The 24,004-nt window shown below is 45.1% G+C and overlaps 1 protein-coding gene across 5 annotated transcripts in view; it reads left to right on the top strand.

The window, feature by feature from the left end:
- SULF1 (sulfatase 1) overlaps positions 1-24,004 on the top strand; it is a 186,887-nt gene that overhangs the window by 135,708 nt on the left and 27,175 nt on the right. For all 5 annotated transcript variants that reach the window (XM_075549592.1, XM_075549590.1, XM_075549594.1 and 2 more), the window contains 5 exons: positions 9,611-9,761; positions 11,324-11,499; positions 12,972-13,100; positions 13,358-13,414; positions 14,219-14,348. In XM_075549592.1, coding sequence (XP_075405707.1) covers positions 9,611-9,761; positions 11,324-11,499; positions 12,972-13,100; positions 13,358-13,414; positions 14,219-14,348 — 643 coding nt within the window. The remainder of the gene's footprint in view (positions 1-9,610; positions 9,762-11,323; positions 11,500-12,971; positions 13,101-13,357; positions 13,415-14,218; positions 14,349-24,004) is intronic.

The raw sequence follows: 24,004 nt of genomic DNA, 5'->3' as shown, positions 1-24,004 counted from the left end.
AGTCGGAATGTGCTAAAGCTACCCATTTCCAGGGCTGCGAGCTTGGGAGGAAGAGCCATCACATCTTTAGGAGGAGGAACTTGGGAAATTTCCTAGACCAGGATACATTCAAAGTGGACCTCAACAGATGGGTCGAATTCCTAGCGATGATTTTGCAGAGACTGAGCAAATGAATTCAGGAAGAGAATATGGCACGGAGCAGTGGTTACCGTACTGGAGAGGCCATCTAAGGTGTGGCTCTAGGAACTGGGTCATAGGGTAGAAAGCACGGGGCTCTATAAACCACAATCTGTTCATGGCAGAGTGAGAAGTATCCAAACTTAGAGCCAGGGAAACTGACGCACTTGTCTGCGCCCTCGCTAGCTCTCTGGGCATTTGGCTTATGCTCTGAGAACCTCTGGTGCTATTATCTGTAAGACGGGGATAAAACTGGCACCTTGATGTGACATAATGAACAGAAATTAAAATCCATAGACTAATTCCAAGTTCCCACATAGGAATTCGCCCCAGAAGGCTCTTTATTACTGATAGTTTGTGGCTCCTTTTTATTAAGATGGACCATATGTAATTGCCAATATTTGATCTGTCTTGTTCCACGAAACCAGTACCACAATTTGGTTCCACAAAATGTTTTGAGGGCAAGCAGCTAAAGGAATAACAAGCTGACACTTGTCGGTGGTTACATGACAGGTCTCCTGACAAGCTAAGACCCTCAGCTTGACAAGCTTCTTGCACCTGGCCATTCTGAAAGAAAAAAAAAAATTTTTTTAAGGGTAAGCACCAATTTGGGCTGTGTTTTCTTTTCCAGGTGCAAAATGTGTGCGATGGGCAAGTGCCAGTTTGGAGGAAAACTCTTAAGGGGCGGGGGGATGAAAGTGCATGGGGAGTGATTCTGCTTCTGTTCTTGCCGTGAGTTTGTGCACCTAGAATGGGCAAGTCTTCCTGCAGGCCTTAATTCACTGCCAGCAGGCGACATGGACTCGTAGTGACCGCATTGGGCAGGATAGAACTGTCCCCATGGATTTCCTAGAATGTGACTGTTTTTGGAAGCAGAAAGCCCAGTGTGTCTCCGAGAAGTGGCCGCAGTTTCCAACTGCCTTTGGGAGCACAGCCCAATTTGCACCCACTGTGCCCCCCAGGCTCTTCCCTGGAGACCTTGGCCCGCAGGTCTCAGCAACTGTAAATACCAGGCATCCTCCTGGTAAAGGCTTCCTGGCTGAGAAGGAAGGAGCCTTTGTCACACCAAGTGAATGAACTGATTCAGAGGTCAGGCCACAGACAAAAGGGCTGAGACACTTTGAAGACAAGCTGTCAATTTGGGATCAAGGAGCTATTGAATAGCTGGGATTCCACCCCCCCCCCTTAAAAACATTAGCAACACATTCAAGCAAAGGGATGGGAGAAGTTAAGGACTCCACAGAAATAGTTGGCCAGCTGTAGGGCTCTCCTTGGGGTGAAGTATTATACAGATTCCTTACACCTGGCCTGGGGTGAGGGCCATCTGACCCTCTCTGGATGGTGTGAACATATCATATTTCCACCGTGTTTACATGCCCAACTAAGGAAGGAAACCAGTCCAAGGCTGGCTTGTTGGCTCTTTATGCTGAGGCCAGGGGTGTGCCTACCATCTGAGAAGGAGTGGAGAGGATCAGCCACTCAAGGCAGGAGGTACTGCGTAATCAAACAGTAGCTCACCCATAAAGGGCCCCTGAGGATTAGGAGAAAGCATCCATCATTAAAAATACACATAATAATTCCTAGAATTATGAAGCCTTTCACTACAACCGAGACTCCATTGTACCCGTCAGTAAATGACTTCCCCAGTAGCCACATGTTGTGATAAGTGTTGTCAGGTGACTCTGAGTGAACCCACATGACAGAGGAGACTTGCCCCAGAGAGTTTCCCAGGCTGTAATGTTCACTAAAGCAAATGGCCAGGTCTTTTTCCCATGAAGCAATTGGGTGGGTGGGTTCAAAGTCCGCACCTTTCATTAGCATTTAACATTGTCGCACCAGGGCTTGTGCTGTCTCTATGGTGATATTGTATCTTCATTCTCTATAGAATAATTGCCTTTCTCTCTCCTGGCCTCTAATATTTGCTTCTTTTGGGTAAATGCAGTAACAGGGAAGAAATTTTTGTACAATATAATTCTACAGGTCAGAAGCATCCATTGACTTGGCCACTGAGTCTATGGGAAGCTAAGAGACTCCCCTGTTTCCTTCCTACAAACTATCAGCTTTAAACAATACATTAGTTGGTTCCAGTTCAATAATTCTTTCTTCCATATCTGCAGAGGTGTGTGGCAGTGTACATCTGTGCACACACACACACGCACAGGCCCAGGCAAAATGGAAACTCCTGGTGGAAGTATACATACCCCCAGTTTGCAAAAAATAGCTCTGACAGGGGTGCTATGGACAAACATCTTATGTCAAAAGAAAAATCTTCCTCTATGTGAGCCTCTAGACAAAGCTTCTGAGAGATCTTTGTTTTCTGGCACTAGAAAGAAATCTCACAACCTAAGAAGAGTATACCCCTCCTTCTCACTTCTCCCCATCCTTTATGTTCCATGTTCCATCACATTGACTATTTATCTAGGCCGATGAGGAGATGGGATTGTACAACTCTAGGGGGAAGTATTCACGTAAAATACCCAGGGGGTAGAACCCTGAGACTGGCAGGGCAGCTCTCACTTGAGCGCAGGGGCAATGTCTTCCATCTCTTAGCTCCCGCTATGTGGGCATCACATCGCCTAACATCACAGTCGCACAGAACATTTTTATTTGGTAAATGAATAAAAATGTCAAGCCCACCACCAACCAGAGAATATCTTTTTGAAACAGCCTCACATATTGAATCAATAGACTCGATGAACAAAAAGGACCTGGAGGGATCATAGAGACGAATTCCATCATTGCTTAGATTTTAAAATGCCCTGTCCAAGTCATATACGTAGCTGCGGTCAAAGGTGGAAACCAAACTCAGTGGTCTCAACCCTGATTGACCTTTCTACTACACTAACCAGTTGCTGTTAACTCATGGTGTGTCAGAGCAGTGGATCACCATACTTTTCTCCCAAGGTACTCTGGGTAGTCTCGAACCTCTGGCAGTTTGGTTAGCAGCTGAGTGTATTAACCATTTGCCACACCCACGGATGTCCTTCCCATACGCTAAAGCACTAAACCAAACGTACTGCCATCAAGTTGATCCCAACTCCTAATGAATCCAGCTAGGCTTTACAAGACTATAAATTTTAATGGGAGCAGACAGCTCATCTTCCTTTCAAGGAATGGCTGGTGGATTTGACCTGCCAACCTTGCTGTTTGCATCCCAGCACCTAATGCACAACACCACTAGGATTACTTAGTTCCACTGCAGGAGCCCCATTCCGTTCCCATCACAATTAATGTTAGAGGCAGGGTGTGTATACACACACACACACACACACACACAATTCTTGTTGGTGTTTGCGGCAACAGCAGCAGAAGACTTTTAGTTCTTAATTTTATTTTGTTGATGAGATTGTGTACCACTTAACTGTTGCCCCATTGTTCAATGCAGTAGCATTGATCCTGGTTTGGGGGCTGTGTAACCATTCTTGCTTTCCTGCCGGAGTTGTTCCTCCCTCATTAATGCAAACTCCATGTCTCCCAAGGTTCCTATCTAAATTCTAAGACTCTAAATGAATTTTTATATAGCTATAATCAATATTATTTGGGACGAGTTGCTACCTACAGACAGTTGAACTCAGGTGGCGAAGATCTGCCCAAAGTCAATTAAATAAGTTCCATTTTTGTGAAAGCCAAGATGGTGTGGCTGGGGAGATTAAGTATAGAATTTCCAATTTCACACTTAGAGTGTGTCTTAAATCTGTATAACTGGCTGCTTCAGGGAATTGAGACCTATTTCATTTCTCAGAGAAAGACCATCCTGCCAGCCATACCTTGTAAGAGTTAGATAGCTGGGGTTTTTTTGGTTTTTGTTGTTGCTGCTTGAAACTAAGTAACAAATGAACAGCACACATGCTCCAATATAAAACACTAGACAACTACTTATTTTTACTGGGGTGACAGCAAAGGCCATTAATGATAAAAATGAAGTGCGCAGTTCTTTACAATCCCCCGGGTGTAAAATTTAACACACACCACATGCATTTCTTGAAGCGATTCCTTTGCTAGAAAGACTTATGTGCCTAACTACCCGCCTGTCAGCAGGAAAGGTGACATTGTTGATTTTCAGAGCTCTGATCCTTGTCATGTCCATAAGCGATACTGGGAAGAAAATCAAACCACAAAGAAACTCGGCATTGCTGGTGAAAGTTGAACTTTGAAATGCAGTAGTCTGAGGTTTCTGTGACCTGTGTGCTGGCTGATAATCCAAACAAGCAATGACCAGAGAAAAGCAATATTCGTGAAGCCTTACTTATAAGCAGAGGAAAGCTTCTGTTGAGGGTTGTAGTATGTTTTCTTGGAAGTTTAAGTCTGAGGCAATCAGACTCACGGCCATCGAGTCACGTCTACTCCCCTAAAGAGCTGCCGTCTCGGAAACCCACAGGGCCAGTGCTACCCTGTCCCCTCAGGTCGCTATGAGTTGGGGCACTCAGTTCTGGGTAAAAGCACCCTTATTCAAACAAGTGAGAATCACCAGATGCAGAGTGGGTTTGGTTGTTGTTTTTTAAAGAGGAAAACAATAGTCATTCAAAAGCAACCATCTGAACCTTGGTCCTCTCAATTTTAAAGTAAATGGTACCATTCCCATTTCACAGACATCCAATATGTGCCTCGTAGGGTCAGACATTCTGCTGCATTTGCAGCAGACGTGGATGTGAGCCATGAGTAGGAGGTGTCTCAATGGAAAACAGAACCTGCTAAGGGTTTCAACCAGGGTGAAGGCTAAGGAGTTTTAAGACTTAATTTTGCTAGAAGGACATACGAGGGGGGCTTTGAAAAGTTAAAGTTTGTGGAAAAATAGAATTAAAAAAAATGATGGAATTTCTCCACAAATGTTTTCAACCCCCCATAGATTATGTGTCACTTCTCCCTTTAATGGCTGGGATTTGGAGACCTTTCAGGGGGCCTGTGGTGGGGGACTCTGTAGCCAGTGTGACGAGGCAGGAGGAGTCTGGCAGGGAGTTGCCTCAGCACATCCTTCTGAGCCACCTCTCTGCATTTTGCTTTGTCATTTGGAAAAGGGGAATTCTATGGCCCGCCAGCCATCATGAGGGTTGCCACAATCGTCAATCAAGCTATTAAACAATGAGATCTTTTCCCCACCCCCTGGAAGTCAGGGTACAATGTGGGCCCATGATTTGTTCTCCAGAGTCCTGGGCTTCTTCTAAGTCAAGGAAGATTTCTTGAAAGGTGTTCTTCCCATTCCCTAGATGAAGAAACTGAGGCCTGTTGCAACCACTTGCCCAAGGTCACACAATGCAAGGACCGAGTGGAGAACGTCTACTCCAACACAAAACTTTCTGAGGAAAATGGAGTAGGAGCTTTGCCACTCTTCCCTAAAGTCCTACCTGGGTTTTGGGAGGCTGGCTGGTTTTTTCGATGGCTGGGTTCTAGCTAAGAATCCCACGCTCTGCTTGTATCATTTTCAGTCTCTTCCTCAGTTGTAGTCCGGTGCCATCGAGTTGTCTCCGACCCACAGTGACCCCGTGTACAACGGAAGGAAACACTGCCCAGTCCTGTGCCAGCCTCGCCAGTGTGCCTGGGCCTGAGCCCACCGAGGCCGCCACTGTGGCAATCCCTCTCGTGGGGGGCCCGCCTCTTTTGCGCCGCCCCTCTACGTTACCAAATATGATGTCCTTCTCCACGGACTGGTCTCTTATGATCATGTGTCCAAAGTATGCAAAACAAAGCCTTGCCATCCCCGTTCCTCAGCTAGGGGGAAACACACAAACCAACAAACCAAACGTACTGCCAATGAATCAGTTCTGACTCACGGTGACCCTACAGGCCAGGGGAGAACTGCCCCTGGATTACAGAAGTAGACCGCCTCTTCTTCCTCCCGCTCCTCCGCGAGGGCAGCAAGCCTTCCTTATCCCCCTATCCCTGGGGGCAGAAGGCTGCATCTTCCAGGAATTTGGCAGGCCCAGCAGGATGAAACCGCAGGTCTGAGGCAAAAGATCACTTGTCAACAGCACTGTCAGTTTCAGCAACTCCCGACCATCCACCTGCAGGACCCCCCAACAGCTGCTGTTCTGTGGGAAGCAGCAGCAGCCTGTCTTCCTTTAAACAGCAAATGTAGGTCCCCTTTCCAGGCCCCCTGCGGAGCCCCCACCTGGGATTTCATTCCTGGGGGGGGGGGGTCATCTTGCATCTCCAGAAGTGAAGAAGGAGACAAGGGCAGCGGGCGGGGAGACGCTCAGACCAGAGGCCTTGCACTCCCTCTTGGAATGCGAGCCAGATTGAGCATAGGTCGTTCTGTAAATCCAGGAGTCCAATTTGAGGCTTATAATTTTCTGCAACCTGCCCTGTGTCTTGGAGCAAAGCGGCAGAGGGGGCTGTAATTTGCCCTGTGTGGTGCTGACCCTCCATTCCCCATTGTAACTTTTATTTGTGTTGAAGTTTTGTGGTTTGTAAAAAAAAAAAAAAAGAATGTCAACTAGATTTATTTTTAAAATTCAGCTGCCCTGACATCAAAGGCAACGAGGGGAGGCTTTTTAGTGTTATAAAGAAACCCCGTATAGTTAATCTTTTATAGCTGCATTCTTCTTCGGGGGCACGTATCAGTAAATGGTTAAGGGACCCTGCCTAAGCTGTTGGCTATAGATCTTTGGCCTCCAACTACCCCCACTGGGTTAAAAGAAAGAAAGAAAAGCCCTTTCCAATGGGATTTAGAAGTCCTGTGTCTTCTCTTCAGCCTCTGAATCTAATCCTGTTTGTAACATGACATGCTGCCTGGGGACTAAGAAGCAGGCATAATGAGGCCCTTCCCACCTCTCAAGCTCGGGAGATCCAGTGGGTTGCCCGTGGCTCACTCTTCCACGCGAGGAACTCTTCCCAAACGAGTGAGACCATTTGTTTCATAAGTCCAGGAGTCACTTACTTGAGAAGTACAAGGAGGCTTATATGGGAAACTTCTCTTTAACAACAACAACAACAACAAAACACAACCTATGGTGATTCCTAAAGCGATTTCTTTTAAGTATTAGAAAACTTTTTCAGTCACTTAGTGTGGCCCAGATGAGAAATGTATGTGCTTCTGTACAGGAATAAAAAATACATATATGCATACATACATACACATACACACCTCACAATAGCTATTTTAAAGGTATCATTTTCCATAATTGAGAAAAACAGAAGGCTGTCTGCTCCAGGAAAGATTTACAGCCTTGGAACCCCTTTAAAGGGACACTGGGAGTTGGCGTTGACTTAATAACAGTGGCTTTGGTAGGTTATTATCCCAATTTTAAGAACATGCACCTGATTCAAACTCCAGGTGTACTTTATATCTCTTTAAAGGGAAATTGACATAGTTCTGAGCATGATTTGTACGCTTCTAGAAACGTTGTCATTTGTGATACATGGCATATTGATATTTGCACTGGGTACTTCTGTTAGTTAATCATCTTCCTTACTGATCAGGGGCCCTCTGTGTTTCTATTGGTGCCCCAAATACTCTATAGATACCGTTGATATCCAAGTAGCATTTTGTACTATAAGGAACATTGCTGAAAATCCAATGGCAAGAGAAAAGTGTGTACTAATCGATGGCATTTATTGACACCCCCCCCCATATGCATCAACATACCTCACTTCACCACACCCCCATGCCGCTCACCAAGTCTAAGTTTGCCCCGTGGGAAAGCACTGCCCGAGGGAACCATCTAGACTCAGTCAAGGTCCTGAATGGTGCCTGTTTCTTTACTTTCGTCATTTAAATGGAGGAGCTGGCTCACGTTTAGTTATAATTATCCATGGCTTTCCATCAATAGGCGCTTCCCCAGAACAGAGACCTGGAATCACATTTCTCTTACAACACAGGCTGTTTATTGCTCCATGAGACTGTCTATTGCAAAGCGGTGGTTCATCTGAAAAGCATGCACTCCTCATTTTAATTTTTGTGCACCCTCTCTCTGCCTCTCTCTCTCTCTCTCTCTCTCTCTCTCTCTCTCTCATTGTGTTAAAGTAAGTGGACTTTGGAGCCAAGCCCTGGTTCCACTACCTACTCATTGCGAATGATGGGGAAGTTATTTAACTTGGTTAAATCTCAGAGAGGCCCTGTTAGGGATGAGTAAGGCTACAAGGTCAGCAGTTCAAAATCACCAGTTGCTCCTTGGGCAGAATTTTAGGTTTTCGGCTTCTCAAAAGTTTAGCAACTCTTGGAGACCGCAAGGGACAGTTCTGCTCTGTTCTTTAGGGTGCTGAGTTGGAATCCACTCAACAGCAGTGAGGGACGAACAGAATGGAATTCTTGTTGGAATCCACTCAGCAGAGTGGGGCACGAAGCCGTTTGGCCCCTGGGTTGTTAATGCACGTTTACCTAAAGGTGCCGCAGGGGAAAGACCAGGTGATCTGCTTCTATAAAGATGACTGCGAAGGAACCTCTACGGAGCCGTTCTGCTCTGTCCCAAAGGAGGTCCTCCTGAGCCAGAAACAAGCCCACTGCTCTGACCAACTGAGATAATCAGATGAGTTTTTAATATTAAACGTCATGGCATCTAAGAGAAGCATCCGTAGATTATGTCTTGGGGAAAGACAAATATAAACAAATAATGATCCTTGTTCTAGCATCGATGTGTTCTTTAGGAGCATGAGGGGACAGCATCTTGTGACCTGAGATCTGGGATTAAATAAGGATTCAGAGTTGAGGTGAAATTTCACGAGTCCTCAATGGAATTTTAGGGTTCCACACCTCAATTTCTGAAATAGATGCAATATAGACTCCAGCTGACCTAATTACAGACCCCCTGCCTATCTAACAGAAATGGTACCCTGTGATGAATTTAATTTTCTATAAAATGAATAGCTTTATTGGTAAATGTGTCTATTACCAAGGTACACTTCACTATAACTCCAGCAAATCCAATTAGGCCAATGGTGTCCGTATTCAAGATTAGAAACTAGGTGCATGTACAGAAAATAATCCATAAGTAATCAATTTTTAAAGCCATGATAAATTCATGAGGAGTAAAAGTTAAAATTAGGATTCATTATCATTCCACATATTTCTGACGCTCCGGAAGAACTGAATCGGCTATAACATGTTATGAGCTAACACCACGAGGAGAACATTCCCGTCTACGTCACAGAGCTTGATCGGTAACATTATTGAGTTTTCATCTGATGTGTAACATTGCCACTCCACCAACCCAATGGCACTCACACTACATTACATGTTCTTAAAGAAAGACTGCTTATTAGCATCCAGCCGTGGTGTGAGAGTTTGAATTCCTATACCTTTAGGAACTGTTTGGCGTTTGGGGCTGACGAAGCCTTCAGGTAGGCACCCAGAGAAGATGGCTGAGAAGGAAAAATACTCAGTGGGATCTACTTCTCCCTCACACACCAGACTTCACAAAGCCTTTCTTTCAGTTGAGAGATTTTCCCTAAATTACTAAGTGAAAAATAAATAGTGAGATTCCTTTCTGGATATTTTCAGAACTCCGAGTTATAACTATGCACCCAATATGGATAAACACTGGATTATGCAGTACACCGGCCCCATGCTGCCGATCCACATGGAGTTCACAAACGTTCTACAGCGCAAGCGGCTGCAGACGCTCCTGTCAGTGGATGATTCCGTGGAAAGGGTAAGCGCGCACCTCCCTCGGTGGTAGGTCTCGATCCAGCTCTCCTTTTCGTTTTCCAGCATGATCTCATTTTTTCTCTGTAATCATTTTATTGGGAGCTCTTCCAGTTCGTATACCAATCCTTATATTAATTGTAGCAATAACATTTGTGAATATGTTCCCATCACCATTTTCAAATAATTTTCTTTCTATTTGAGCCCTTGGTATCAGCTCCTTTTTTTCTCCCTCCCTCTCACCCTCGTGACCCCTTGATAAATTATAAATTATTATGATTTTCCTATCTTAAATTGTCCACTGTCTCCCTTTACCCACGTTTCTGTTAATAGTCCCCGTGGGGTGGAATGGGTGTTTTGGGGGCCATTCCCAGCATGATCTTGAGAGAGAGAGTTAGTTAGTTCAAATGTGGTTGGGTATTTTCGATCATCCCTCCGTTATCTTTTCCCCATATTTTCTAGTTACCTTGCCAAGTTTAGGAGTCCCCGTGGTGCAATGAGTTACATATTGGCTGCTAACCAAAAGGTTGGCTGTTCAAACCCATCAGCCACTCTGAAGGAGAAAGATGGGGTATCTGCTTGCATAAAGATTACAGTCTTGGAAATCCTTGGGAACAGTTCTGCTCTGTCCTAAAAGGTCACTCTGAGTCAGAATTGGCTCGTAGCAACAGTGGGGCCTCTCCAGGCTGGGTTCTTAATGGCCAAGCACTTCCTGTCTGGAACACACCCTCAATGATCTCTGGCCTGGAGGAAATCATGTACATGAGTAAAGCAGGTCCAGTAATAGGGAATGGTGGGGATTGTGGTGAATTCGGAATTGAGTTCCTTTTCCAGGGTAGTACAAATGATTCATATAGCTGGCTGCTAACTAAAAGCTTAGTGGTTTGAGTCCACCCAGAGGTGCATTGGGACTTACATAATTGATGAGTTTTCTGATTTGAAATGAGATGGGCAGCAACTATGTAATGCATGCTAACCTTTGCCTGAGTGTAGGAATTTGAATGCAGTGTTGCCAGTTTCCCTACTATCTTAAAAAATAAAATAAAATAAAAGCCAGAAATGCCAAGGCATTAGGTAAAATTTCCTGAATTTTAACCCGGCGTAAATCAAACAAAATGCACCTGCAAGCTGGATGTAGCTGGATCAAACTCAGAAACACCCTGCTTTCAACCCCAAGTAACTAAACAGAAGAGTGATGACATTAAAATGTGCTTTTCCACTTGAATTTCAAAAGGAAACCTATACAGGCTGGTGGTGGGAGCTTTCTCGTGGTTTTCAGTTCTGTCGTTTGTTTCTCCCCCGAAAGACTAACCAAGCCTGTAAGTAGTATGTTGCAGATTCAAAGAGTTATGTTTCAATTGCTTTCTTGGATTTTATTTTTTCCTTTCCTCTTCAGGATTATAAACAGCTAGAAAATGGGCATAATCTTTGTGTGTGTCAGCCTTAAGAAAACAGCTCTTGGCTTTTAAAAGTTAACAGGGCGAACTTTGAGGCCAACCCGGCAGTGCTGTTGAATGCCCTGGGGCATCATCACGCTTGATTGTGACCTGCCCCTGTGCTGCCTTTCAGCTGTATCATATGCTTGTGGACACTGGGGAGCTGGAGAACACGTACATCATTTACACTGCCGACCACGGCTACCATATCGGACAGTTTGGACTGGTCAAGGGGAAATCCATGCCATATGACTTTGATATCCACGTGCCTTTCTTCATCCGTGGTCCCAGTGTGCAGCCAGGATCCATGTACGTATCTCTCCGCTGGCAACATCCAGCTGTCGGAGTGTGCGTTTGACTCGCGGATAATGCGATTACCGATCCCAGTGTCTAGTTTCCTTTCATCCCAAACCAAAGGGTACATGTAGCTTGGTAATTTAGAAGATGAAACCCTTTCCCCTCTCCCCCCACATGCTAAATTAACTAACGTATACTATTTGAAAAGGAAGGAAAACCCAGGCTAACAATTAGGAACTCTCTCGGGTTGACAGGAGTCTTGTCCGTTGGCCTGTGTGCAAAGAGGTAGGACGGGACTTTTAGAAATGCGTCCCGGACTTCTTTGAATCAGGGTTCCCTGTCGTCATTGTCGTTGTCGTCTTGTTTTCAGACAGCCACTGCCACCCTCTTGGTCTTTCATGTTGTAAGTTTTTACTCAGGAAAGTTAAAAGACATCGTGATCATCTTCGTTATTTTTCATTCTTATGGTGAACATATATAACAGACCATTTTCCGGTTCGACATTATTATTTTTTTGCATGTGCACTTCAGTGCACAGATTTTCTTTCCAAAGGAAAGAGGCCTGAAGGATCGAAGGTGTGGCTCTGTCCCCCAGCTTTCAGCCCTAGGCAAGGTAACGGAATCCCTCTGCATCTGCGCTCCTGTTGTAAGACAGGTTTTGTGCTCTCTTCCGAGCCAATCGGTGTCCAGTGAATCACATGAGCTCCTGCACAAGCAAACAATTGTGAAAAGAGTTCAGAGTGGCAGTAGACCTCAAAGGCTTGAAATGACCCTTAAGGATCTTCTGACCTGGACCTGTACTGCAGGAGGCTGTTCTACAGTGGAATGGCCTCAACCAGAGTCTTCAGTCCTAGAACGGGTTAAGTTTGGGACACAGAGCTCAAAGATCCTCCCTCGGTCTTTTCTGCTGGTCCTGGAGAAAGAGTGACCGAAGTCAGAAGGGCTTGGTTTGGGTTTTGATTTTTAAATAATGGTTTCCTGGCTCTGAAGATCACTAGAAACACCCGGGACTTGTCAGCTCTCTAATTCAGAGGTTCAGTGACAAAGCGAGCCTCCCAGGCTCGGCTGGATGATGAAAAATCGTATGTTCTTTTTTTTATAATATTGATCTCTTGAGCCTTAATCCAATAGAGAAGTTTTGGACTGCAGCATTTTAGAAGAAAGTGTGCATTACACACACACACACACACACACACACACACACAACCAATTCGAGCAAGTGTAGGCTGATGGTACTGCCAGGTTGTAGAAAGGCTGGGACATGCTCTCCAGAATGACCCCGCTGAGTCTATCAATCTTTCTGTGAACCATCACTGCCAAGCACACCCCAATCCTGGCCAAATGTATCCACCCATCCCTGGAGAGATCAGAGGAGAGGGTGGAAAGAGCGAAAGGCAAGTGAATCACTGCTGTTGACAAAGCAACCTTAAGTGCTATCCCCAGCTGGTGTTCGCGCGAGGGTGTAACCATCTGTTCCTTTGTAGAGTCTCTCAGATCGTCCTGAACATTGACCTGGCCCCCACGATCCTGGACATCGCCGGGCTCGACTCCCCTCCCGACGTGGACGGCAAGTCTGTCCTCAAACTCCTGGGCCTGGAAAAGCCAGGGAACAGGTGCGTCCATCTTCTTCCCTCTGCCAGGCGTCCAGGGCCAGCCAGCCGCTGAGCAGAGCGGAGGTAAAATCGGCTGTGCCCATCTGGATCAGGCCAGCTGCGAAGTTCTTGGCTGTTGGTGAATAGCACATTGATGCAGACGCAGGCCAGGCCCACCGGGAGCGAGAGAGAGGTCTTTCTTTAAAGAAGCTCTTAGCACAGGTCCGTTTGGAAAACGGTCCAGATGCCAACAGTAAATGTTGTTCTTTTGCTTTCAGGTTTCGAACAAACAAGAAGGCCAAAATTTGGCGTGATACATTCCTGGTGGAAAGAGGGTAATTATTGGTTCCTGGGGTGCTTCTGGGAACCAGTCCTAGTGGGCAGTTGGTGTGTGTGTGTATGTGTGTGTGTGTGCGCGCGCGCGTGCTTCCCCCTTCCTTCCTTTAGTTTGCCAAGCGTGCAGATTGTGTAAGCGTGGTCACAAGACGGAATGCCTTGCTCCTCCTTCCTTGCTGACCAGCAGTGATGCCGGCTGCACCAGAAGCGTGAAGGTTACAGTCGCAGAATTCAGGGCTAGCGCCTCAGGATGGGTTTGCTGCTGCCTTGTGTAGCCTTGATGTCCAATTGCACCACTGGTTTGAGTCCCCCAAGCATTCTTCTCAAGTCCTTCTTTTGGGCGTCCTCAAAGCTTGCTTCTTCACCTGATGTCACTTGCTCAGTTTTGAATTGCATGCAATTGGCACTATTGAATAGCCACTTCTGGGCTGCCCATTGTAATTCCTAATGCTCGTTGACTTGTTCCCTTTGTACTTAGCTTGAATGAGTGAGAAAAGCATGTATATAATTCGTTCTCCACAAAGGACTTTGTTCCTGAGTCTGTGAAACGAAACACTTAAGCCCCTCGTGTTGACGTCAGCATTTTGTTGGGGCCGGAAGTCTTCTGATTCTGACGGCTCATCTTGACGGATCCTAGCTCATCATTTTCACAAAGGATTCATTAGATGTTGGAATCCTTTAGACAGAGGGTTAATATTGATTTCTCGTCCTTTGATGACCGTGGAGTCATGTGACAGGGACACAGGCGGGAAAGGCAATTTAGATCACTTCTCAAGCACACAGCTTTTCCTTCTTTGTCGCAGCAAATTCCTACGGAAGAAGGAGGACTCAAACAAGAGCCTCCCACAGTCCAACCACCTGCCCAAATACGAACGGGTCAAGGAACTCTGTCAGCAGGCGAGGTACCAAACCGCCTGTGAGCAACCAGGACAGGTGAGTGGCACAGCTGTCTCTTCAGCACCATGCGCAAGCATCTCCATTGCTAAACCAATGGCCATCGTATGTTAGCAAGCTTTTAACAGTGGTCATGAAATTGGCAAGCGCACTGTGGGACCTCTGCACTGTTGGGAAGGGGTTGTCTAACTGGTTCAAGGCGGGCCTTCTCCTCGCTCACTGCTGGGGTTCCCTCTAGCTAAACGAGCTGATGTAGATCTTCAGAGATTGTTGTACCCTGAAGAAGGGCCATCACATCAGCAAGAGCTGTACAAGCGTCACTACAATCAAGTGTAGAACGTTTTTGTCTTTCTTATACTTGTTATGAGTTCCCCATTCCACCACCACCCGACCTCCCTGCCACAGCTCCCTGGATTTCATATACTAAAAAATAATACAAAAAAACAAACAAACACACCTACTGACAACAATAACAAAGTAGAACAGAAAAAGCTCAATATAGGGTTTTTATTAGCTGATTTTTGCACATATGTTTTTCCAGACCCTTCCCCCCCACCCCCAAATCTGTCTTCATCTGTAAATTCCACTGCCCCCTGTTCAACATGGAAAGCACACGTGCCCCCACTGACAGGCAGGTGGTGACTGCACAGGAGGGCCATCAGCTGACAATTAATCCCAGGTCTCCCACCTTGACGATGAGAAGGCTACCACTGAATGACCACTGCGTCTCTGATTCCCAAACCGGCCACACCAACCAGATCAAGGGAAGTTCAAATCCTGTGTGAGTCTCTTAAATCATGTGTGACTCACATCGTTCACCCCACAGTTCAAGATAATGGGTTCATAAAACGGGCTCCCTAGGTAAGTAAATCTCTTTAGTTAGGTACCTGTTGTGTGGTAGCTCGCTTATTGAATAGACATTCATAATAAGTATGATCTTTATAATCACTACATGTCCACCTGCCTTTGTACACAGAGATATTTTTTTAAATAAAAGAGGGTAGGAAGAGAAGGCTGTTGAAAGATGGGATAAAGCCAGACCTTTATGGCATTCTAGCAAGTCTTAATTTTTAAGTGTTTAATGGAAAAGCTTAGACCTGTTCATTATATTTTAATTAGAAGTCTTCAAAATCCACTTATGAAAGCGCTAAGTATTATTATGAATAAAACCTCAGAACTGTTTTGTAGAGTTGAAATGATTTTTTATGAGCCAGCTTCAATAGGCTAATTTATTTTTCTGTGGGATTTGGCGCTGTGCAATACCTGTGTCTCATGCCAACTGATGTTGTGTTACTATGTTAGCCCTTTCAGTGGTGAGCCTTCTAATCACTTGGGAATAAGGTATGTCGCCTCCCTACCTGTCAGGCTGCAATTTTGCGAACCTTACCATATGGCCGGGGTGACTTTGCAATGTATGTCCTAAAGGGCAGATGTAGCGTAAACCAGATTACGGCCTTTGGTATAGGCTTTTTGCTTATGTGCTGAGTGCTCACTGGGTTAAAACAGCAACAACAACCTCATTCTGCTCCTTTACGACTTGCTTCACTCCCTTGAAGCGCTGTCATAAGCTGCTCCCTGTAGTTTTCCTCTGCTGCTTTATTTCTGTGGGAATCAGTCTGGTGCCCGATTCCTTCGTGGTTGTGTGAAAACATTGGCAACAGTCCCTGTTAGAAATGCCTGACGGAATTGTGTCCTGATGGTGATTTCTTGCTATAGGATTTTTAATTTTTTTGCTTTTTAATTGGGGAGCAGTGAGCTCTGGGAAGACGATGGTGTCCAGAGGAGGTGAACTCTAACGCCATGCAGATTGCTTTGCACTTGTGGCTGTTCGCTGCCCCTGCCTATCTATTTCCACTTACACTGAAACCCATGGGAGAGTTACAGAGGACACACGCCCTCCCCCCCCCCAGGGGTTCCCGGCTGTCATCTCCGCACAACAGAGTCCAGGCCTTGTCTTCGGAAAAGGGAGTTTGAACTGCCAACCTTTAGATGCACACCGTTTGGTGCTATCCTATCCTGAGATCTTGCCTCAAGCTGAAGCGGGTCATGATGTGAGTCAGCGGTGATTCGCGGCACTGACCAGCAATGTCGGCACCGGCTGGGGTCTTGCGAGTGTCTACACAGCCATCCCAGATCTACTGACCCATAACCTGGGGCCAGCCGAGCATTCTGTGGTATCACTAGTCTTCCAGGTGACTTTGATACTTGCAGAAGTACAAGAGACCACCCTTCTAACCTAAAAATCAGTTGTCACGGCATTGATTCCGATTCACGATCCCCTTACGGTTGCAGAGTAGAACTGAGCGCCCACTGGGTTCCATGCTCCTTACAGAAGCATATTGGCAGGCTTTTTTTCTGCGTTGCCTCAGTGTCGGTTCCACCAGACAGCCGTTTTGCTTGTAGCCTTATGCTTTATTAGTTACACAACCTAGGGAAGCCGGAACTGAAACCATAGTTTAAGAAGCTGAGAAATTCCAGGACAGTGTGAGCCTCTCCAAGGCCATTATCAAATTGCTGAGTCAAACCTGATAGCACTATTCTGCTTTATAGACTATTTATATTTTTCCCCTTTATGCTATCTATCTGGCTACTTTGAAGGCGACCCTCTTGGTTGTACTATCACTGACTTTTTTTTTTTTAAGCAAAAGGAAGAAAAAGTCCAAAATAGCGAGACTGTACCAAGGGGAAACCCCCCCCACCCCCAAAAGATATATTTTTAAAGAGCTATGTATTTAAATTTTTTTACAAAACAAGCTTATCACCTTCATAGTACCCTCCATTATACTAAATATCTTTCTCAAATCTGTGATTCCATTCTTGGAAACGTTTTTCAAACTCATCTGTTTGGATGGCTGACAACACCGCCCTCGCTTCTCTTATCACCTCTTTTAAGTTGTCAAATCATTGTCCTTTCGTGTCTCTCCTCATTCTTGGACACAAAAATAAGTCAATACAGAGCAAGATCAGGTGTGTAAGGTGCATGGGGCAAGAGAGGCATGCTGTTTTTTTGCCAAAAGTTGGCACACTGAGATGGCTGCTTGAGCAGTTGCATTGTTGTGGTGGCAAAACCAGCCCCATCTGTCACAAATCCGGCCTTTTTGTCACACACTGTTATGGATTCTTTTCAGAACCTCTAAATAGAAATCTTGATTAACAGTCTGACCTGGTCGAACAAACTCCACGTGCGCTATCTCTCTTACATCACAACACAAGTGAGCATTGGTTTTGTGGGGGTATCTGCTCATCTTCCCCAGAAACAAGGTGACAGGGCAGAATTGCCTGGCTTGGAACCTATTGTCGCAGCAGTAGCACCACACCTATGAACTATCTGCAGGAAAGACCGTAGTCCTCTCCTTGATTTGACCCTTCACGTGGTACAGAGGAGGGGGAATGACCATATATACTCGAGTAGAAGCCGGCCCAAATATCAGTCAAGGCACCTAATTTTACCACAAAAAACTGCATTAAAAATGTGCTAAGAAACTCGGCTCGTCCACGAGTATATGCGGTGGTTCTTGTTAGCCCCATACCCTCCCCTCTACGTCCCAAACAATAGTGTGTTCTCCAGCCGTTTCCTGTATCCCTTCAGCTCAGGATTGTTGCATAGAATCAAAGTGAATGGATGAAGTGAAAAGCAGGTAAATTGGGGTCCAAAGCATCCATCACTTAATAATTGTGCAGTCACGGACATGTCACTTAACTTCTCCTGAGTTTTAAGTTTGCTATCTCTAAACTGTGGGGAAATTGATTCAATGTCAGGAAGATTAAGTGATGCTAACACAAAGCAGTGTGTGGGCATTGAATATGCCTATCCTTCTGTACCATCTGACCTATTGTTTTCATTCCCCTAAAGCCAACAAAGAATTCAAATGGCTAAGATCCCAGACACTTGGCATCACTTCTCAACTCTGTGAACAGAACAACCAACAGGGACTAATTAAGACAACATAGACATATGTGTTTGCAGTACTGCCACAGTCCTGAATCATGATGAGGTTGAATGTGAAATCCCATCACTCGGTCTCCTCTGGGGCAATAAGCCCCCAGGAACCTTTTTGTACAGACACACACATGCACACAGGTAAACCTCCAACTCTATTTTAACAGACATTCATTCAGCAGAGAGCATAGATCACTGACACTCATTGCTGCCCATTAGAACCACCAATAGTCCCACTCCTGAACAATTAAATTACACCCTCTGGAGGCAAGGCTAAGGCACCTGTATTTTCAAACAATATTAAGAAACACAGACCTAGAATCATAAATGCCAACATTGGAAGGGGATTTAGAAATCTTCTGACTCTATGATATTCTATTGATAAGCTCCCAAAACCTCCTGCCCAGAACCTATATCTCTTTGCTGCACATGCGGTCCTTCCTCCCCGCATCAGGCTGCCACTGCAGAAACGTTAAGAGAACAAATTTTTCTCTTAGAAATCACTTGTGGCATGTGCTTGGTTGAAGCCATGACACGGAGACCCACTCCCAGTAAGGACACTTCCTACACGTTGTAATCTTGCAGCCTTAATGATTGAAATGCAAAAATGATATTCCATGGTGGTCAAGTCAATTCAGGCCCATAGTGGCTCTACCGAGGGTAGGGTGTCCAAGGGCACAAATCTATACCATGGCCTCATTTTTCTCCCAAGGATCAGCTAGTAGGCTTGAACCACCGACCTTGCAGGTAAAATAGCCCAATGCCTACCCAGCAGTTCCAAGTCCCATCTCAGACAATTACATTAGAGTCTCTGGGGTGGAACTCAGACATGAGGATTTTTTTCAAGCACCTGGATGATTTCCGTGTGCAGCCAGGATTGGAAATCACAGATGAAGAGGGCTCGCTATTATGTTTCATATCTTCTACCTGTAGATGTCAACTGCTTAAATAAGGAGACATCTAAGTCTGAAATAGAACCAGAAAAACCAAGCTAACAGCCATGGAGTCATGCCGACTCCCAGCGGCGCTAGAGAACAGGCTAGCACCGTCGCAGTGTGCTTTTAAGACTGCAGCTCTTTATGGGTTCAGAAGGCCCTTGCTTTCGCCTGCAGAGCAACTGGTGGCTTCAAACTGCTGACCTTCTGGTTAGCAGTCCAACAGAGGCCCAGTACGCCATGTAGCCTCTGACATTTAAGAAAAACGGAGCCTTGTTTGTTTCCCTGGAGCAAATATGGTCATCCTTTTTCTGGAGTGAATTCCAGAATCTTTGGCATGTCCTCTGCCTCTTTGCTTGCATCGTTATAAAAATTTTTTACATGTGTAATATTCTGAAAATACCCCAGCCACCAAGGAAGCAGAAACTATTAGACTGGAAATTTGCTTATTGAGCATAAAACTGCTTAGCTCTGAGGTCTATGTTCTCATCCAAAAGTTACCCTCTGACTATATATCCTTCCGCCCACTGTGACGAGCCCCGGAAGGGAATGAAAATGGTGAAGATGGGTACCAGGGAGAACCGACTAGAGTGGGTGGTTTGTTCAAAATTGACAGCCTCTTTCCACAAACTCTGAGGCCTGATGAAAATCCCATCGTGGTTTCCATTGGCGCTCCTGCTCCCGGGGGTCCCGTTAGAAAGACGGAGCCCCCAGGTGTGCCCTCAGACTGTCTTGCATCGGTCTGTGAGAACCGCGCAGCCTGTGAACCTGGCATCGCTATCCCGGCTGCCTACACCACAGGGCGTGTCTGAACACTTGTTCGTCTTAGATGGATTGGCTTATGTTCATTAAAAAAAAAAACATATTTAATGATGGTCTAAACATGTCAGAGACAGGTGATCATAAAAACAGGTACTTTGCTCATAAAGGACTGAACGTGGCTCCACCCTGTTTAATTTATGCTGTCCAATTTCCTACAACTCCCGAGCATGGCAGGGCTCCCCCCTCCCTGTCTCTTAAACATAACCTGTTCAGCCCTCCCTTTCCATGTGCGTGCGAGGTGTTGCTTCGGTCTCAGGTGCTCGTCATCGAGGACTGCTTGAAATTTCACACCGTTCCCCAAACCAGTGTCTTTTTATTGGGATCTTGGAAGGTCCCTGGGTGGTACAAACGGTTTGTGCCTGACTACTAGCCTAAAGGTTGCTGGTTCAAACCTGCCCAGCAGCACCATGGAAGAAAAACCTGGCAATTGCTGCTATAAATATTGGAGCCAAGCAAACCATAAGGAATAGTTCTACGCTGGGACATCTGGGGCTGCCCCTGTGTTGAAATTCACACAACAGCCCATAGGTTGTTGTGTTTTGTTTTTTTGTCAAGAGTCTTTAGATTGCATCCTGGCTTTACCACCTTGTTGACATGTGTCTGTAGGCAAGTTCCTTAATCCAATGCTGCCTCAGCTTCCGTATCTAAAACTGAGGATCATCATACCGCACCCCGATGGCTGCTGGAATGGTACTGAAAAGGACCTGGAATGGGGCCTAGCGCACAACAAGAAGCCATCAGCAAATAAAGGTCATCGAGTGTTGGCCAAAGTCAGTTAAACAGTTTATTTCCCTAAGAGCCCTAGTGGCTTAAGGGTTACTCATTTGGCTGATAACCACAAGGTCAGCAGTTTGAAGCCACCAGTCAATCAATGAGGGGGGTGACAATTCAGATTTGAAGTCAAAGTCCCTGTGACTCAAAATCTATAGTCTCCCCACTAAACAACAGTAACTGCGACTGTTACAGCTTACAGCTAGAAAAACCTTTCCCTGACTGGAGATTGGATATACCATTTTAACAGCGATGCTCTGGATTCCTAGATGGTCTCGTTCATTCAGAACTCTGAAAACACTCACCAGACTCTTCGCCTGGCATATCCTTGAGACCAGGAAGCCCAATTCTTACTTTACCAGATGTGGAATCTGGAAGAACAAAGGGATTCTGCAGTTTGCTCAAGGCCAGGGAACCAGCAGTAAAAGAAAATGAAAATTGAGTTTCTCTGACCCTCAACCCTATACTTATCTCCATTGAAAATTACTCTCTTTCACCAAGTTTCTATCAGACCCAATTCAAGTTGATAAAACAACGTGTCTCATAAAACTACTAATAATAACATTTCCTTTGTTAAGCACCTACCATATGCTGAGTTTTTCCCATATGTTTTCCGTCAATCTTGTGACCCCCCAAAAAGCATAAGGGGTTTCCCCATACATTATCTGTCAATCTTGTGACTCCACAAACTTACTCAGGCCACGTGCAATATGATGGAGCTGATACTCAAAGTAGGATATTTAGAGCTAAAATCAAGGAGTATCCCACTGACCCACACTGATGTGGGTTTAAAAGGTCAATCAGGAGGTAATTTCAGTAGTGCAGAATGCTACCCCAGAGGATGCCTGGAGGCAGCACTTTCATACACTGCAATGAGTGAATGGGAAACGCGTATCAAGTGCTCTAGACCAAGCAGCCCCGACTCCTCTTCCAGCTTGTCATACTGGTGTGTGGTACCTTTCGCGTTGCTCTGATGCTGGATACTGTGCCACCAGTATTTTAGGTAATAGCAGGGGTCAACCAGGAGGCACAGGCTTCAGCAACGTTTCAAAGTAAGCACCAACGGCAAAGGAAGAACAGGTTTTTAGTCACTAAAACCTTAACAACAGAAGACCCAGCGCCAGAAGATAAGCCCCTCAGGTTGGGAGACACTACAAATACAACTGGGCAGAGCCCCCTCCTCAGAGTTGACCTTATTCATTGGGGACCTTCATGGTGTTGATGAAGCATGACTCCAAATGAGTTGCCAACCTCCCCTGAGCATTGGCACGTGAAAGGTAGGAAGTAGGGTTTCTAGGGAAATTGAAAGTCATCAAAAACTAAATGAAATGCATAAAGATCAATATCTTGGGGATTGGTGAGTTGAAATGGACTGGGAACAGTGCGTTTTGAGGCTATAATGCAAAGACCAAAGTGGGTGTCAGAGGAAACTGGACAAGTGATCTTTAACATAGAGTAGCTAAAGTAAATAGAGGAAATTATGAAATAAAAGAGCTGAACAGATGTTTTCAAAGAGCATCTTGAGAAGACTTGCAAATTGTAATGAAATGTCCAAAGGGTTAGAAAGCCAGAAGGAAGAACACCCGTAGCATATCTCAAGCAAAACAAAATGAAAAACAATGGAAGGATCCCATGGTGAAGACATTGAACAATGCGGAAAAGCAGCAAAAGAAGGTGGGAGGATTACAGAGTTGCTGTACGAAAAGAAGTGGTCGACATTTAGCCATTTCAAGGGGCAGCATATGATCAAGAACAAAAATATTGGAGGAATAAATCCAAGCTGCACTGAAGACATTAGTGGAAAAACTAAGTTGCAGGAATTGATGGAATTACCAGTTGAAGTGGTTCACAAACTGATGAGTCACTGAAAGCATTCAGTTGTTTATGCCCAGAAATTTGGAAGACAACTACCTGGCCACCTAACGGGAAGAGATCTATATTTGTGCCCATTCCAAAGAAAGGCTACACAACAAAATGCAGAAATTACAACAAACAAACAAAACACATCATTAGTATCACATGCAAGAAAAAAATTTGCTGCTAATGACTCCAAAATGGTTGCAGAAGTGCTACATTGACAGAGGACTCAAAAAGATTGTGGCATGAGAGCTCATTGCTAAAGTCAGCTGGATCTCGGCTGAAAGCACAGAATGCCAGAAAGTTGCTTGCTTGTGTCTTAGTAACTGTGCAGAGGTATTTGACTGTGTGGATCGTAAAGTATGGACAACATTGCGAAGACTGGGACTTCTAGAACATCTCATTGTACTCTTGTAGAGCCTGTACATAGACCAAGAGTCAGTCATTCAAAAAGTCAGAGAATCAATACTGTGTTGCTTAAAATCAGGGAAGGTGTGAGTCCGGGTTGTCTCCTTTCACCATACTTAATGTTGAGCAAAAATAAATAAATAATAAAGAAGCTGGACTATATGAAGAAGAATGTGGAATCAGGATGGAAGCCTTATGCAATGAAAAACTGGCACAACCTTCTTGAAGGACTAGAACCACTTCCTGAGAAAATTGAAGGACCTCAGCCTTCAATAAGGATTGCAATCCAAGATGAAGAAAACAGAAGTTGTTGCAATCGTACCAACGACAATCATGATAAAGGAAGAAAAGTTATCAAGGATTTATTTCATTTTGCTTGGATCCACAATTAATTCTCACATAGACGCTGCAGACAAGAAACTGAAAAATGACTTGCAGTGGGCAAGTGTGCTGTATAAGAAGACGTCGTTAAACTAGTGCAGAGCATGCATATGAACACTGAGGACTAAGGTGAACCTGACCCAAGACAAGGTATTTTCAGTTCCCTTATATGCATGCGAGAGTTGGACAATGAATTCGAAAGACCGTGGAAGAATTAATGTCTTTGAGTCTTTGTGTCCAGGATTGTCGAAAGGGCAGTGGACTGCCAAAAGAACAGACCAATCAGTCTTGGAAGAAGTACAACCAGTATGCTCCTTGGATGTGAGGGTGGCTGCTTTGGACATATTTCCAGCAGAGCCCAGTCCTGGAAAAGGTTATCAAACTTGATAAAGCAGAGGACCAACCCATCATATGAAGGCCCTCAACAAGAGAGATCGGCCAGTGTTTTCTGTGTTGAACATATGGTTGCTATGAGTTGAACTGATGAGAAGGCGCCAGCAGTCCCTGGCACTAAGAGTTCGATGGGTGAGATAGTAGCAATGAAGTTGATAATCAATAGGATTATTTGAAAAGCATTCGAT

The sequence above is a fragment of the Tenrec ecaudatus genome, chromosome 5 (genome assembly GCF_050624435.1).
Source record: "Tenrec ecaudatus isolate mTenEca1 chromosome 5, mTenEca1.hap1, whole genome shotgun sequence".
Classification (NCBI taxonomy): Eukaryota; Metazoa; Chordata; class Mammalia; order Afrosoricida; family Tenrecidae; genus Tenrec; species Tenrec ecaudatus.
This window is presented reverse-complemented; position numbering and strand designations above follow the sequence as displayed.